This window comes from Haliotis rubra, unplaced genomic scaffold (genome assembly GCF_003918875.1).
Source record: "Haliotis rubra isolate DU_JTF1 unplaced genomic scaffold, ASM391887v1 Scf203, whole genome shotgun sequence".
Classification (NCBI taxonomy): Eukaryota; Metazoa; Mollusca; class Gastropoda; order Lepetellida; family Haliotidae; genus Haliotis; species Haliotis rubra.
In genome coordinates this window covers 769,070-787,079 of record NW_025766037.1, presented here as the reverse complement: position 1 = coordinate 787,079, position 18,010 = coordinate 769,070, and the positions used below count along the sequence as shown (strand labels likewise).

General features: G+C 41.3%; 1 protein-coding gene across 1 annotated transcript in view; it reads right to left on the bottom strand.

Annotated features, from left to right (window-relative positions):
- Positions 1-300: 300 nt before the first annotated feature.
- Positions 301-18,010, bottom strand: part of LOC124275829 (protein transport protein Sec16A-like) — a 41,770-nt gene continuing 24,060 nt past the window's right edge. The window contains exons 23-29 of the mRNA XM_046711509.1: positions 17,868-17,967; positions 17,127-17,237; positions 15,999-16,007; positions 14,322-14,462; positions 12,794-12,876; positions 7,884-7,943; positions 301-2,827 (exon numbers count right to left, since the gene is read on the bottom strand). Coding sequence (XP_046567465.1) covers positions 2,681-2,827; positions 7,884-7,943; positions 12,794-12,876; positions 14,322-14,462; positions 15,999-16,007; positions 17,127-17,237; positions 17,868-17,967 — 651 coding nt within the window. The 3' untranslated portion in view covers positions 301-2,680. The remainder of the gene's footprint in view (positions 2,828-7,883; positions 7,944-12,793; positions 12,877-14,321; positions 14,463-15,998; positions 16,008-17,126; positions 17,238-17,867; positions 17,968-18,010) is intronic.

The window sequence follows — 18,010 nt, the reverse complement described above, 5'->3', positions numbered from 1 at the left end:
CACCCCATCGTTTCAGCAGAGACCATACATACGGTTTCAGTTTTGAAAATGATGCCACGATCGACTTGCCTTATCGGTAACTTTACACAGCTTTTCCGTCGGTCTTGAGTGCAATCTGTTTGGACGACTTCTGTAAGTGGGGAATATTTTGAATCGGGACTGTAAACAAGTGTATGGTGTCAAAGGGTTCAAGGTATTTACTGAAATGGAATGTAGATAATTCTCACTGGATTATCAAGGAGGCAGTCTGCAGGTCCAACAATGGTTAATGCATTTATCTTATTCAAAAAACATAAAATGTTTGAATTAATCTTCCTGTGTATTGTTCCGGGTTTTGACGCCACATCAGAGTCAGGATTGAAACACATGTTTGAAGCTTTCTCACCACGTGTATCGGTTTGAATACATGAAAATATTATCTGAATAAGTCTAACAATACTGTACAATTGTTTCCATATACACACTTTAACATTTACAATCACACAATATACATAACATACCATGTACAATCATACAGAATATACCACGTACATGGACATACAACACCTTTCACCAACTCTGTCGTGAAGTATATACACACACAAGGTGATGTCTCACTATTAACTGATGGCACAAGAACATCAAACTCATTCTCAATCGTCCTCATCTTCCACACAGCTCCAATGAACAAGCCGAGCAGCAGGGACGTACATAGTCATAAATCAATACAAAATAGGTGTCTTTAGTATACTCCTTAAACTGTAATTCAGCGAATCATCAAAATGCATGGTAATAAATTCGTTCGATTGTCCACTGGTTATCACACAAAACTTGTAGATCTCTAGCTTAAATGCAGCCAAACTGGAACAGAACTTCTTCTCAAAATGCTTTCAGCTTGGCGTGACGTATCCCGAAGGCACATCGACATCTGATTATACTGTTAATGTACTGATTACAAGTACTATAAACTAAGTTAGAAGTTAATGAAACCTCGTAAACCTTGCTTCCAAATAGTATCACGAATTGCAAGAGCCAACAGCAGAAACATGGAGCAGAAAAAGACTTATATTCCCGGTCCATTTCTATCTCATTCTGGGTCACAAGAATCGTTTCAGTCTTCCATCAGATGCAGCACATTCTTAAACCAAATGAACACCGCTTCCCTGGTCTACTTGCAACAGTATCGACAGAGCGCAAATTAACACCCAGATCAAAGCATTTTTTAAAGACAAATACAGAAAGGATTACCAAACAGAACAACCACCTTGCTTATTAATTTTTCAACGTTAATGCCCTAGATGTGGTTGTTTCTCAGGTGTAAATTCCTGCATTGAGTCATTGGAGTCATCACTGGGCAAACAGCCCACTGACACAAAGACAACACAGATGACCATCTTACTTACATACTTTCACACTGGGCGTCCACAGAGTCAGGTCCTCTAAATGTAAGTACTACTGTACATATCCCCAGATCTTATCACCAGAGATCGTCAAGACAACAACGGCACAAACATTCCGAATCAGATCAAGATTCAACGGTAACAAGAGCAGATAACTCTTTAAACCCTTACATTGCACGTGGTTAATGCTATGGCGTGGGTGCCGGTTACACACAAGAACGTGATCGTCATAGATGGTTGTCCTGTACACAGACATCTTGTAATCAGCGTGTGAATTGGTTCGTCCCCTGTCTCTAACTAGTATCATAAACCTTCTGCCCACAATGATGCTTTTTGGAAAGCTGGGTGTATATTATGATTGGCATTACGTTACCCTGTAACGAATGAGTTAGTGCTAGTGTTGCTATATTTGTTCAAGTTCAGCATATCCAATCAGCTAAACACTTTTCCAATGTAGAAATATTAAGTACACTTTTAACAAGCACCCTGCAGTATGAATTAGTGAAGTTACTAGTTGGTGGTTGACGTTGAGGGTTTGTGACTGCTCAGATGATCTTGATCTGAGCAGTGTCATGGGGATCTTGATCTTGCTCATGGGGAACTATTTCACACACTGAGATGCTGTCTATCAGGAGCTTCTGGAACATATGGTTGTTGCCTGAGACAGCTGTCGTGGATTCTTATGTAATGACGACGTCCTTGGAATGGGCAGCAGTCGACTAGATATAGGTTGCAAGGTGTCAATTGTTATGATGGGACTAAGTAATGCTAGTCCGAGATCAGTTCTTTTTTGGTGAATTATAACATGAATGAGACTTACCCCTCAGAGTCATAATCAGACTTTAGCTGTAGTGTTGGGAACATGGTTACAATGGCTGAAAACATGAGGTGGGGGGGGCATGTGGGGCTAGAATATGACTGGGAACAATAACATACCTTCACCAGGAAGTGACAAAACTAGAAGTGACCTGCAACAGGAAGTGGTCAAGAACATCCACCATTCTCCATTCCGTCCATTTTTTTGGCGAAAGTGAACTAATACGGTTATGGTTGTTTAAATGATACATGTAGGAACAGGATGGGTTTTTTTCTAATCTTACAATTGATAGAACCATGAGCAGTGTGGAGTCAAGGTTGCAGGAAGATACAACTTATATCCCCCTATCACTGCACAATTGTTGAAGCACTCACTCCATACCTCCTCAATCAAAGGTAGTCTTTGGGCATTGTTTAAGTGTTTTCGGCACTGATGTTTAAACAAAGTTTAATGGTTTGGTAGTGTTTAAGTGTTTCCTTGAGTCCTATGTCTTCTTGGGGTACTGTCTCCGCTGACCGTACCGAGGTCCGTTGGTTGCTGCAGCAGGCTGTTGAACCTGGGGCTGGGCACCCTGAAACTGGGCGGGGTTGAACAGGATTGGGTTGGCAGTGGAACCCGGAGCAGAGTCCGTCTGAAACATACACAGGGTGACATTGACAGGCATTGCAGAAATGGTACACATATATTGCTGTAGCACTTGTTTATCTCCACACCAGGCTAGCTATTCTCGAAACTTCTTAAGCCCTACGAACTTCTTAAGCCGATTCTTAACACATTGGCTACGATCAAAGTTAAGAATTACACGAGAATAATGTACACAATGTACAATGAGGGAAGGAATAGGGAGGGAGATAGTGACAGGCATAATATAAATATAATACATAGGAGCAGCAGTTGGTTTGTTGTTTAGCAATATTACAGCTATATGGCAGCGGTCTGTAAATAATCGAGTCTGGACCAGACAATCCAGTGATCAATAGCATGAGCATCAATCTACGCAATTTGGATGCGATGACATGTGTCAACCAAGTCAGAGTCTCTGACAACCCGATCCCGTTAGTTGCTTCTTTGACAAGCGGTTTCTGAAGACTAATTCTAACCCAGTTCTTCACAGGTTCTTTTCAGTCATTACAGTTTTCACTAGTTGGAGGCACTGTGAGACTCATCTCACTTCTAGAAGTACACAAGTCAATGTATAACTGTTCAACAAAACTGATAAACCTAATCTTGAACTAAAATAACAAGACTAACAAAGCCTGTCAAATGCAGGTAAATGCAAAAATTAACACACTCCCAGGTCATGTAACTAGATGAACCTTGCCAGGCAGACAAGGATCACAGAAATCACCAGAGAATGGAGACCTTAAACAACACAAATCATGAAATACATGGAGAAGCCCTCATAAAATCCATGTTTGGCTGTTACAAGAACCTCTAAGCTACTTTAGTGTCCTCTCAGGGATGTCCAAAAGGCTTTTTCCTTTTATCCTACCGTTGATTCAGGATGACATAAACCCTGTATCCACATCTTCTACAGCCCAGAGTGCCACACCTTCATTTATCATGCTCTGTTTCCCAGGATCCATTTGTCCCCTTAGATTAATTTCAAACAGTTTCAATTGCACAATGCCAGATTTAGACGTAAAATAATGACAGTCAGGATTTGCAACACATCCATCTGACCAGGACTCCTTGTAAAATACAACCAGAAAGTTGAGCTAAAAACAAGTTACTAACACAACAATCATTCGTCTATTCGAATCCAGGGATCAAGACTCAATTTTCAATGAAAATTAGTGCTGAAGAGGCACTTTGATTGATGAGTTCAAGTTTATGAGCAGGATAACTTCAGTGCTCTTGTTGATATGAGAGACTGCATTGGTGAGGTCATTCCAATAATGAAACAGTGCTGGCATATGAGTCCTGGGCCTAGATTTTCGAAGCTCTCTTAGCGCTAAGATAGTCGTAAGTTAATGTTAATGCATGGCACTTACGACTATCTTAGCGCTAAGAGAGATTCGAAAATCTAGGCCCAGGGTAACACACAAGAGATATTATACCCTGAAAAAACGAAGATATGTTGTCCTGTCAGCTCTGGGCTTTGCACAAACACCAGGATGGAATACAAGTGGATCATAATACAGCATAATAGTAAACATATATGTCATGTTTTACACCAGAATACAGAAAATATGATAGAGATGAGGAACATGATAGTGATGATAATGATGTCAATGTGGATGAAGATGACAATGATGTTGCTGTTGACTGTGACGGTGAAGCATGCTTCTACTGCAGCTACAAAAAACCTGTGTGTCAACAGCCATGCCAACATGCTACCATGCTCCATGAACAACCATATGATCGTTAAAATGCCACACTGAGAGATCTGTACGTAATACAATAAAGAAAGCATGTCACTGGATGGGTAGCATGTCACTTCAACCACCCAATGTTCAGGAGTATACAAACTAGTCTAAAAAATAGCATTCAACATAAATGCATAGAACACTGGTCACCAACATCGATGCCAATCAGCCTGGAGACTGTAGATAAGCTACCAACTATAACTAATGCTATAATTAACTAAGTCTGGACCAGATAATCAAGTGATTGATATTGTGAGCAAGCTATCAAGGTATAATGGCCTGCAGTAAATCAAGTCACTGAACCAGCCCTACCCCTCAATCAATTTGCTCACCTCGTACGACAAGCATAGGTTGCTTTGAACATAACCAAAGGTTGCCAGGAATCCCCTCATGCTTAATGTGGTTTACAAAGGATATATTGATCAATATAGATGCCAACACAGGGTTCGAAATACCCCATATATTAGTGTGCCATGGCACAGTAAATATTGAAATGACACGGCTAAAAAATGCTCTCGGTGCCCTTTTGACACGCCTAATTTATTAGAAACATAACTCACATTTAGTCATTTAAGCCCCCAAACAATTATTTTTTTTCCAAACTGAATAATACCATACATATTTGAATGCTCATAAACCCATTTCTTTATTTAACAATAAATTTCAAATAATCATCATCATTGTCATTTATTCTAAAAACATGTGGGCATACTCAATTTCTGAAAGGCACACCTAAAATATTTGTCTGGTGCCCTAAGGCACACTTAGAAAAAAAAGTATTTCTATCCCTGCAACAAAAATCTTCAGCAATGTAAATTAAATAGTGAAATACATTATGAGATCTGTCATGCTGGGTCCATGACAATATGTAGGATAAGTTGACATAAATGATGAGTGAGTAATTGTGGTTTTTACGACGCTTTTAGCAATATTCCAGCAATATCATGGCGGGGGGACAATAGAAATGGGCTTCACACGTACCTATGTGGGGGATCGAATCCGGGCCTTCGCATGAAGAGCGAACGCTTTAACCACTAGGCTACCCCACCGCCCCCATACATGATGAAAACTGTTAGATGCAACTCAATTCATGAGAAGGTATAATACTGGTAAACACAAGCACACGTGTGAGAGGTGATGACAGTGACAGCAAACCACAGCATGCTGGACATGCAACTACAACTACCACACAAACATCCTCCCAGTCGGAGTCAGGTGTTAGTGATTACACATGTAGAGACACAGACAGGTATACTATAGATGCTATACCAGGTACAGAGACAGGTAACAAGATACAGTGCTGGATGCTCAATACAATGATGCTCCGTTGTCTGGACATTAGGGGTGTCACGATACGCGAATGAATGTATCGATGCATCGATACATTTTTACTGATCATTTTTACACGATACGATACGCGATACATGCTTGCGTGTATCGATTCCTATTTTAAAACTTTATCGATTCAAATTTTTATGCTATATCCATCTCCTTCAAAGTCTTGATAGTAATATTATACGAGACCGCTCCGATAAATAGATATAGCTAGCTTTACTTAAAAAATAGGTTGGAAACTAACAGCTTTTGTGATTGGCTAGACTATTTTGATGGACCAATCAGCGAGCGCATACGTTGCCGGAAAGGTAATGCTATGAAAAGGCACGAAAATTATGTATCGCGATACGTATCGTATCGTGACCTTAAAATCATGATACGTATCGTATCGTGAGATTGGTGTATCGTGACACCCCTACTGGACATCATCCTTGAACACAACACAGGCTTTTGTACCGTACAAGATGTACACACCTAACATTTTCAATGCACTTCATGCTTCCTTTTCTACTGTGGCTCAAGTATCATACCTCAATCAAATGATCAGTGTGCTCGCAAGCCTCATTCTTAGTTCCCCTCGGAATATACAACCCACATGTCATGTGATTACTACCGTATATTACCAGAGATGAGTCGATCTCATTGATAAGCAGACCCCCTAACTTGACAACTTAAAATCAGTATAAAAATGGTATGTTTCGTATATAAGCCGACCCCCTGCGATGGGTACCTAATCACGGCCAACTCAGACCACAAGACAACGAGCAGTTACCGATAATTATAACTTCGGTCTGCATTAATCACAATCATATTGCGTCTACTCACACAAAATCGACTTACCTACGATAGTATACGGTAATAATCACAAGACTGGGATTGTCAAGCATTAAATTATTTATAAGAATTTTATTTTTTCTTTGAAGGAAATAAATTCCAAAAAATTATTGAACTTAAGCAATTGACTTAATAGTGTATAACTCTTTGAAAACTTAGAAGTTAGAGAAATAACTTCCCTGTATATAAACAGAATTTCAGCATGTCCGACTTCATACTATCCAACACAAAATACTGCCTCAGTTTAGAATCTACAGTGTATATACTTAATAGCAGGGGAACTTCAGTTGGTAACAAAAGCCTGTTCAATGTTAGTGTTAGACCTTGTCATGCTCAGTCCATTACAAGCTTGGCAGATCATTGAGGCCTAAAGAGTTATCTCCCTTTAGTCAACAAACCTACCATCTATTATGAGATAGCTACTAATTTTTATTTCATCTGATTGGTTGAATTGTCACTTGGACGACACAATGTTCTGTTAACCCCACTGAAACATTTCCACCATTCACAGCTTGTACATCTTTAGGCACTGCATATTGTCTAATTTTCCAAATGATTTATTAAATTTTGGAATTGTTATTTTCTCTCAGGCCAGACCAATTTTATTTCTTGTTTTACGGATCCGCCAGTCGTACTTTTTTCAGGAAAAAGAAAAAAATAATAATAACTTTCTCTGCTCAAAAAATAAAATCATCATTATGTTTTATTGGCCAAAAATATAAACTTACAAGACATTTTTAGATTGTTTTTTTCCGCCATATACACTTCATAAATTGCCAAAAGTATAAAATACTTTTAGCATATAAAAGGAGTATTACTTTGACTGGTGATTCTTTAAATATTTTTTTTAACTCCTGCCTTTAGGTTTTCTGGGGTAAAAAATCCGTAAAACAAGAAATAAATTGGTCTGGCCTAATGAAAAAATACAAAAACAATTACACTATCAAATATCCTGATATCAACTTATTTCCATTGGAGGAGCCAAGTACTGTTACATAGTTATACACAGAAGCAGTATACAAGACGCTATTGACCGGTCAGTAGAAGAGTGGTACAAGTTGTTAGTAACCAGTGTCTACAGATGACCACTACGACACAGTGTGTGATACGAGGCGTACAACACAGTCAGCCAGTTGGCAGACATATTACCTGGGTCGTAAACTGCTGGACTTCCCGCGAGAGAGAACTCATTGAACTTGATCGCGACAACTGCAAGAAAACCTCCCAGAGTTACAAAGCACTACACTACAAATACTAATTTGAGTTCATACAGATTATCATACCAAATTCCTTACTATTTTATGGATTAATCATTCACATTTAGCATGTTTAGACTTTGGAATTCCAGTCGGGCAACGCCTACCAATAAGAACAAATTAGTGTTTTCTTTCAAAATTCCTTTCAGTGATTACAAAATGGTCTGCTCATCCATTATATTTCACCTGCCTATCCTGCCGTTTTAAAGATTATAAAACATTTGAAACACAATGCCAGAAACTCAACAACTATGAAAGCATCATCTAATCACAAAACAAATGCATGCAAACAAATGAGCAAAACAACACAGTATGAAATGAAGATGACTGAGACAATGGTGTTTGGCAGCTGTCACTTCTCGGGTGGTTGCCATGGTTCTTTCTAGGCTTGGAACCATTCATTCTAAGTTATGACCAAATATATCCCAAGAATTATCCTGAAGGCTTGGTACTACATCCAGTCAAAACCTCTTGTGGCAACAAGTACTTCAGTGCCTAACAATGGGATGTGGCTGGTACCAGTATTAGGTCTGTCTGGTAAGTCTGTCTTTGGTAAGTCAAGGAACTCCAAGATTTACAAGGCATCATCAACCAGTCACAGAATAGTTATACATCAGCCTGATGTGTTATAAACCAATGATTATAAGGAAAATCTGCACAGCAATTAGAACACCATATATATTTCATTGATGTATCCCCATTACACACATAGACCTCCCTGATGTTCCTTGGATACACAATGATCTCAATGATGTGCCCCAATACATACTGATCTCAATGATGTGCCCCAATACATACTGATCTCATTTATGTGCCCCAATACATACTGATATGAATGTGCCCGAATACACATTGATCTCAATTATGAGCGCAATACACAATGATCTCAATGATGTGCCCCAATACATAATGATCTCAATGTGTCCCAATACACAATGATCTCAATTATGTGCCCCAATACATACTGATCTCAATTATGTGCCCCAATACATACTGATCTCAATGTGCCCCAATGCATACTGATCTCAATTATATGCCCCAATACATAATGATCTCAATGATGTGCCCCAATACATACTGATATCAATGATGTGCCCAATACACAATGATCTCAATTATGTGCCCTTATACACACTGATCTCAATTATGTGCCCCAATACACAATTATCTTAATGATGTGCCCCAATACACACTGATCTCAATTATGACCCAATAATACATACTGATCTCAATGATGCCCCAATACACAACTGATCTCAATGATGTGCCCCAATACACAATGATCTCAATGATGTGCCCCAATACACAATGATCTCAATGATGCCCCAATACACACTGATCTCAATGATGTGCCCCAATACACAATGATCTCAATGATGTGCCCCAATACACACTGATCTCAATGATGTACCCAATACACACTGATCTCAATGATGTGCCCCAATACACACTGATCTCAATGATGTGCCCCCAATACACAATTATCTCAATGATGTACCCAATACACACTGATCTCAATGATGTGCCCCAATACATACTGATCTCAATTATGTGCCCCAATACAATGATCTCAATGATGTGCCCAATGATGTGCAGCCCCAATACACCAATGATCTCAATGTGCCCCAATACATACTGACCTCAATTATGTGCCCAATACACACTGATCTCAATGATGTACCCAATATACACTGATCTCAATTATGTACCCAATACACACTGATCTCAATGACGTACCCAATACACACTGATCTTATTACATAACAATGATAAACAATGACATCGAGTTGTGTGAGGTGACAGCTGCCAGATGCACCTTCTTAGCTGATGAAACCCACACAAGTAAAAAACACAACACAAGATGAAAATGGATGAAAATGAAAATGACAATGACATCTACCTTGCTCTTACGTACAGAATAAAGAAACAGAGTTAAATGAACTAACTTAATGTCTATTTTGAGATAACAACAACCAATCTGAAAACTCAAACATCTAGAAACAATACCGACAAGATATTCAAGGGGCTCACGGTCACCTCACAGTGGCTTGTAAAGGATTAGGCTGGAGCTTGTAGAGCTTGTGGAGCTTGGTTTGGGGCGGGACAAGATACTGGTGCCTGTATTGTTGGGTGACTGGGGTCCGGTAATGATCAGTGTGGGGTGGAGCCTGATTGGGACCTGTAGTTTTGGGATTAGGAGACAACAACGGGTTGGGGCCTGTAGTTGTGTGATTGGGAGGAGACAACAGATTGGGGCCTGTAGTTGTGGGATTAGGATGAGACAACAGATTGGGGCCTGTAGTTGTTGGATTAGGAGGAGACAACAGATTGGGACCTGTATTTGTTGGATTAGGAGGAGACAACAGATTGGGACCTGTATTTGTTGGATTAGGAGGAGACAACAGATTGGGGCCTGTAGTTGTTGGATTAGGAGGAGACATCAGATTGAGGCCTGTAGGATTAGAGGAGACAACAGATTGAGGCCTGTAGTTGTTGGATTAGGAGGAGACAACAGATTGGGACCTGTATTTGTTGGATTAGGAGGAGACAACAGATTGGGGCCTGTAGTTGTTGGATTAGGAGGAGACAACAGATTGAGGCCTGTAGTTGTTGGATTAGGAGGAGACAACAGATTGGGGCCTGTAGTTGTTGGATTAGGAGGAGACAACAGATTGAGGCCTGTATTGCTGGTTGTTGGCTTAGGAGGAGACAACAGATTGGGGCCTGTAGTTGTGGTATTAGGATGAGACATCAGATTTGGGCCTGTAGTTCACGGTCACCTCACAGTGGCTTGTAAAGGATTAGGATTGTGGAGCTTGTGGAGCTTGGTTTGGATTAGTGGGACAAGATACTGGTGCCTGTATTGTTGGGTGACTGGGGTCAATCAGATTGAGGCCTGTAGTGTGGGGGTGGAGCCTGATTGGAACCTCTAGTTGTGGGATTAGGAGACAACAGATTGAGGCCTGGTTGTTGGATTAGGAGGAGACATCAGATTGAGGCCTGTAGTTGTGGGATTAGGAGGAGAGACATCAGATTGACAACAACAGATTGAGGCCTGTAGTTGTGGGATTAGGAGGAGACAACAGATTGAGGCCTGTCGTTGTGGGATTAGGAGGAGACAACAGATTGAGGCCTGTCGTTGTGGGATTAGGAGGAGACAACAGATTGAGGCCTGTCTTGGATTCAGGAGGAGCAACAGATTGGGACCTGTAGTGTTGGTTTCAGGAGGGGCAACAGTTTGTGACCTGTGGAGTTGGGCTTTTGGTTGGGCAACAGACTTGGCACTGCAGTGTAAAGTAAGGATTGGGTGGAACAGACCAGAACCTAAAGTGCTGGTTATGGGTTGGGGCAGCAGACTGTGCCTATATATATGCTTCGTAAGGATAGGGAAACCGAATGGGCCCTGCACTGCTGGTTTTGGAGGTTGCTGAGGTAGACAACTCACTAAAGACCATCACAGATTGGGAAAATCTAAGAAATAAAGTGTTCTACAAGGGAAAAGTCAGCAATTACTTGACTGTCGGTGACGCTATAACTGTTGTTGTATAGCTGCTGCTGTGGCTGCAGGAAGGAACAATGGAATAAGTTGCCACAATACAGAGAGAGTACTTGGAAATTGGGTTTAACGGCGTGCTTGAGAATATTTCGCTTATATGACGACGTGCATGCGCATGTGTATGTGTATGTGTGGCTGCTTGTACTAGCCCAGACTGAAGCTGGTTTTATAGTGCTAGCCCACTGAGATACCATGTCGCAGTGAAGCATGAATACCCCACTCAGACACATTATACTGACTCTGAGCCGACCAGTCCTTGTTGTACCCATTAATGCAATACAGAGAGAGTACTTGGAAACAGGGTGTGGCTGTACAAGATGTCAACATATCATAGATATGAGTGGCTGAATGATTGCAGTGTTGTGCCTCCTCAGCAATATTACAGCACTCTAAAGGCACACAGTCATATCACATATAACAGAGAATTCTACTTTTGCCAGCATGGCAATTCATCAAGACAAAGAGTACAATGTTCTGTTAATACCCATCAACCATGGCAATAAAATTCTCATGTAACATATTCGAGATAACAAAGGGTTCTGTGATCTGTTATGATTTACACTTCACAGGTGTGTCCATGTCCTTACAACCCTGAGGTGTGACAACAACCTCAACCAGTCACTGAACCCTTAGACACAGCCACTACAGGTAGGAATCACAAGTCAACAGGTGTACAACCCTGAGGTGTGAGTACAACACACTATAGGAGGAATCACAAGTCAACAGGTGTACAACCCTGAGGTGTGAGTACAACACACTATAGGAGGAATCACAAGTCAACAGGTGTACAACCCTGAGGTGTGAGTACAACACACTATAGGAGGAATCACAAGTCAACAGGTGTCCGACCCTGAGGTGTGAGTACAACACACTATAGGAGAAACCACAAGTCAACAGGTGTCCGACCCCAAGGCTGTGTTCAGTACTGTGTTCAAGGCTATGTTAAACCCAAAGGTGCATGTCCAACACTCCAGGGCCAGGAACCACACATCAGGGTTGCAGTCAAGGTTGTGTTCAAGGCTGTGGTCAGCCCTGAGGTGCATGTCCAGCAACACCAGGACCTAGACGCCAAGGTTGTAGTCCAGGTTGTGTTCAACCTTGACAAACATAACTGTAGCAGTAATACAGGCCTCAGATTCAAACATCCTGCATTGTGTCAAAGGAAACACATCCATAACACATGCAGAATCAGTTGTAACTAGAGTTAAAGAACTAACCAACAAGAAGCCAAACTGTGACAGACTTACCTCCCCTGATGGAGGCTCCAGCAGATTGTTCTGGCCACTCTCACCACCAGCTGGCGCTGCTGGTTGACTAGATTCAGTTGACCCTGGAGAAGAAACATATCATTAAAGCAGGTGAACCTGAAGCTGATGTGATATACAGTCTCCCAGTCATATCACTGGTTTTTCTAACCAGTGAATATCTGGGTAAGAATTTAATCGAGTCTGGACCAGACAATCTTCAGTAACCCATGCTTGTCGTCCCGTTAAGAGGCGACTAAAGGATCGCCTTTTATGGTCAGGTGAGGTGAGGTGAGATGAAATTATGGTTTCGAAGACGTCGGGCTTGAGAATATTTCGCCTGCTTGAGAATATTTGGCTCATATGACGACGCGTGCATGCATGTGTATATGTGTATGTGCGGTGCTTGTACTAGCCCAGACATAACCTGGTTTTATAGTGCTAGCCCACTGAGATACCATGCCGCAGTGAAGCATGAATACCCCACTCAGACACATTATACTGACTCTGAGCTGACCAGTCCTTATTGTACCCTTTAATGCCGAGTGCCAGGCAGGGACCAACAAGTACCATATTTTAACATCTTTTGGTATGACGCGGTCGGGGATCGAACCCGCGACCTTCCGCTCTCTGGGCAGAAGCTCTCACCACTACACCACGGAGGCGGTCTCGGGTGGTCAGGCTTGTTGACAAATGTCATATCCCAATTGCGTAAAACACACTTTCTAATGATGTTGTTCACTGGATTGTGTGGTCCAGACTCAAATATTTACAGATAGCCGCCGTATAGCTGGAATATTGCTGAGTGCGGCATTAAACAACAAACCAACCAATCACCATCCAAAAGTGTTTCAAACCATTTATTGATATTAGGATGGCAAAAAGAGGGAACAGTCACAACAGCAAGTAGTAAATCATAAATGTATCCCAAAAAGAACCAGAGATTAATTGCCAATACAAAAATACACAAGATACTATTATTACACACAGAAACTGATGCTTCTGCTTATAACTGTTCCACAGGAAGCAAAGCCCTCTATGATAGAAGACAAAGTTTCAAAAGACACAAAAAGTGTGTCTTAAATACATGATAAATTGGGCATTTAGATTCCTATTGGATGAAAAATCATACATGTTTCAATACTAGAATCCCCATCTTTAAACAGAATATCTAGAAACAGAGTAATATACTCATGGAAACAAATAAGGGAACACATGAAAGCAAAAGTGTTCCTATATTCTTTTCCAGGTTTCTTCACCTGCTTTGTATATTACTGTGGGCGAAAAGCTCGAAGAGCATAAAGGAACAGATCTTTCATGTGCTCCTTTATTTCTTTCCATGAGTATATGAATTCAGTGAATTCTGCACACGTCGCGAACCTCAACGTATAAACAATATCACAGTGGTTGGTTTGCATCCCCCATTTTCAACATGGGGATACCCAAAAGCTGAAACTCCCCACAATAGGCCCAGTGGACCCCTGAATACAACCCAGCCTCTGCTAAGTCCTCCTAACCAGCTGACACTTACCACTGCCCATAGGGTTGAAGATCTGTGCTGATGTGTTCGGGGCCGTCGCTGTTGGTGGCATCACATTGAACAAGGTGCTTGGTACAGATGCTGCTGGCGTCGTCTTGCTGCTCAGGACATCCACGTACTGGTTCCGGGCACCTGGAGCAGGAGGAGGTAACACATGACAACAGCTAGCTGACGTATAAAAGTGTGGTTATATTTGTGAAAATCTTGAGCTGAAATTGAGTTCTCTTTTCTTATCTGTTGTAAAAAGTACAATCAAATCATTATGAATCCATTGAAATGTTCCTTTCTGTTGTATGCAATTACTGTTTCTTGAAAACATCACCTTACATATCATACAGGTATCACGATGCATTGGTGCTTCTGTGAATCACTGCTTTATAACAAACTACACATGACAGGGAGAAGAGTGAGCAAATGCCAGCACTGTTCCAGCTACATCTCCACAGTCCACACAATAAAGTTTGGACCAGACAAACCAGTGACTGGAACCATGTGAAAGGACCCACAGCATCGGCGTATGATGACAGCAGTCAGTCAGGTCACAGTCACTGCCCGCTTAATCTAAGTATGTCACCTTCTAATACAAGCAACAGGTGATATGTTTCTCTTCTAATCAGGGTGACACAGGAGGTGAGTGAAAGGAGGCTTAACATCGCACTTAAGAATATTTCACCCATATGACGACGTGCATGCGTGTGTATGTGTATGTGCGGCTGCTTGTAATAGCCCAGACTAGAGCTGGTTTATTAGTGCTAGCCCACTGAGATGCCATGCCGCAGTGAAGCATGAATATCCCACTCAGACACATTATACTGACTCCAAGCCGACCAGTTCTTGTTTTACCCATGTAAGCCGAACGCCAGGCAGGGACCAACAAGTACCATATTTTAACCTTCATACAGAACCACATCTCCAATGAGACTTTGGAGACACCCGGCACTGGTAGGCACGGGTAAAGGAGTATGTTGTCTACAATGTTAGAGCATGTGAGTACAACAAACAGAAGAAAGGAGTAGCTATCTAGAAAGAAGTAAGAAAAATAACACCAGACCAACCCATCCAGGTCTAAACTACAGATATCAGCAAGAGAGAAGAGGCAGGACTAACACCAGGCCCACCCATCCAGGTCCTTTCTACAGAGATCAGTCAGAGAAGGAGAACTTTCACCATGCCCACCACCCCAAGTCCCATCTACACGGACCAGTAGGGTTGGATAATGTTGGACTGTAGACTAGTGAGTGTTACCCATTGACAGTAGATTCATGCCAGTAGACCACTGATAGTTTGTTGTCACTGTTCTTTTTCCACAAAAGGAACAAATTTGATATCTCTAGTAAACTATTTTGCTGTTTTAAGAACAATCTTTTAAAAATTAAGGTTGGCATTTTTTCTGAACGATCTGCAATATATGGATCTAAATTGGCCATGAACAGTGAACAAATACTCTTTGTCTTCTTATATGTTTTCATACTTACATCATGTACATTAAAGAAAAATGACCAAATGTCTTGTGAAGTTTGTGTATTTTTAAAAAACCTTTACAAATCGAGTACATGCAGAAATACTTCTATACCAGCAAATGTGCAAATGCACTAGTCCTCCAAACCCTAACTCAGCCCATAAAAACGTGATTGGACCAGCATTGTCAACATCTGGGTGTCAACTTACCTAGATCACCTGATGACAAAACAATAAGCGTAGAAGTTAGTACTGTGTTAAAGAGACAACTGTTGACTTGCCAGTATTGTTTTAAATAGATATGCCTACAGTAGGCTGTCAGTAATCTCTTAATCAGACATGCACACTGGGCTGTCAGTAATGTAAAAAGTAAATATGGCTACTGTAGCCTGTTAGTAATGTGTGAATCAGTCATGCTTTTGTTGGGCTGTCAGTACTATGTTAATGAGGCATGCCTACTCGAAGCTGTCAGTTGTAGGTAAATGAGATGTGCCTTCTGTAGGCTGTCAGTACTGTGTTAATGAGACATGCCTATAGGAAGCTGACAGTTGTGGGTTAATCAGACGTGCCTTCTGTAGGCTGTCAGCCCTGTGTTACTGAGACATGCCTATAGGAAGCTGACAGTTGTGGGTTAATCAGACATGCCTTCTGTAGGCTGTCAGCCCTGTGTTACTGAGACATGCCCATGCAAGCTGACAGTTGTGGGTTAATGAGACGTGCCTTCTGTAGGCTGTCATTACTGTGTTAACTTTGGAACTTTATAGAGCTGTCAGTTCCATTAATGAGACAGGCTTTAGTAGGGCAATCAGTGACTGTTTATCTCAGATGACACAAAACATCAAGAAGTAAGGCAATGCATACACGTGACTGATTATACCAAGTAGGCATTACGGATAGATAATGTCCAGATGTATGGTCACAGTTAGAATGCCATGGGTGATGATACATCAAAATGGCTGAATTCTTAAACCTTAAGTTTAAGCTGAAACTTTCAAATAGTAGTACAACTGCTGGCAAAACAATACAAAAAATTATATGGCAAATGTTTTCAAGGAGCATAATGTGTTAATGTGTTATTTGTGAGAATGTTCTCCTCATACTTAACAACGTAGCATTCTGGGCCACACTGTAGACAATGACAGCTCTACGAACTTATGAATGTTGTTCTGTGACAACAACAACAACAACAACAACAACACTGTAGCTATGGCAACTGATGACTGTACAATACTGTATGAGACAATACAAGGTTGAACTGTACACTGCAGCCATGGTAACTGAATGAAGTGCAACACTAGAACCATGGTTACTAAACTCTGCATAAACTACTGGCCTTACCTCGTCCTTTGTTGCGAGAGAAGCGGTTGCCAGAGGGTGGGGCACCAGCTGATGTCGACCCTGCTGCAGAGAGGGCAGTGGCAGGAGCGGCAGATGGGCCAGTAGAGTTGCCTACAGCAGAGAGACATGTGTCAGCATGGGTTTCTCCAGTGCATATACACAGTTAATAGATTCCAAATTTTGCTAGCTACTAGTCAACAAAATAATTCACTAGCCCGAAATTTGAATGTAGAAACTAAGCTGCTAATGTGATTAACATTTTATCAGGCCATAATCTTACAGGATTTAAAAGTGTACTGTAACATAACAAGTCAGAGAGAGTTATATATTTACAAAATGACCCCAAGGTACATTTTGCTACATTATTGTGTCACTGTGGAAAAGGAAAGTCTTCTTCCGTGTCTTCATGGACATACTTGGCCCATTCACACCCTCCCTATAATATGGTACCACCCATTAATTCAGAATCCCTTCGCAAATCCACACATCATCTGACCAACCCATGCCCATTCACACGCAACATGGGGCGATGGGGTAGCCTAGTGGTTAAGCATTCGCTTTTCACTCGAAGACATGGGTTTGATTCCCCACATGGGTACAATGTGTGAAGCCCATTTCTGGTGTCCCCAACTGTGATATTGCTGGAACATTGCTAAAAGTGGCATAAAACTCACTCAATCACTCACTCACTCACTCACACATAACATACCCACACATCCAACAAACAGCACATGTACCTACCCATCAACTCAGTGTCTTTGGGGGGTGGGAGAGCTGGCTTCTCTTCTTCTGCATCACCATCTGTGTTAACCCACTTCTTGTTGACCGAATCCCAAACAATCTGCGAACACACGGTCACATTTTTGTCATTGAACACAATGTCT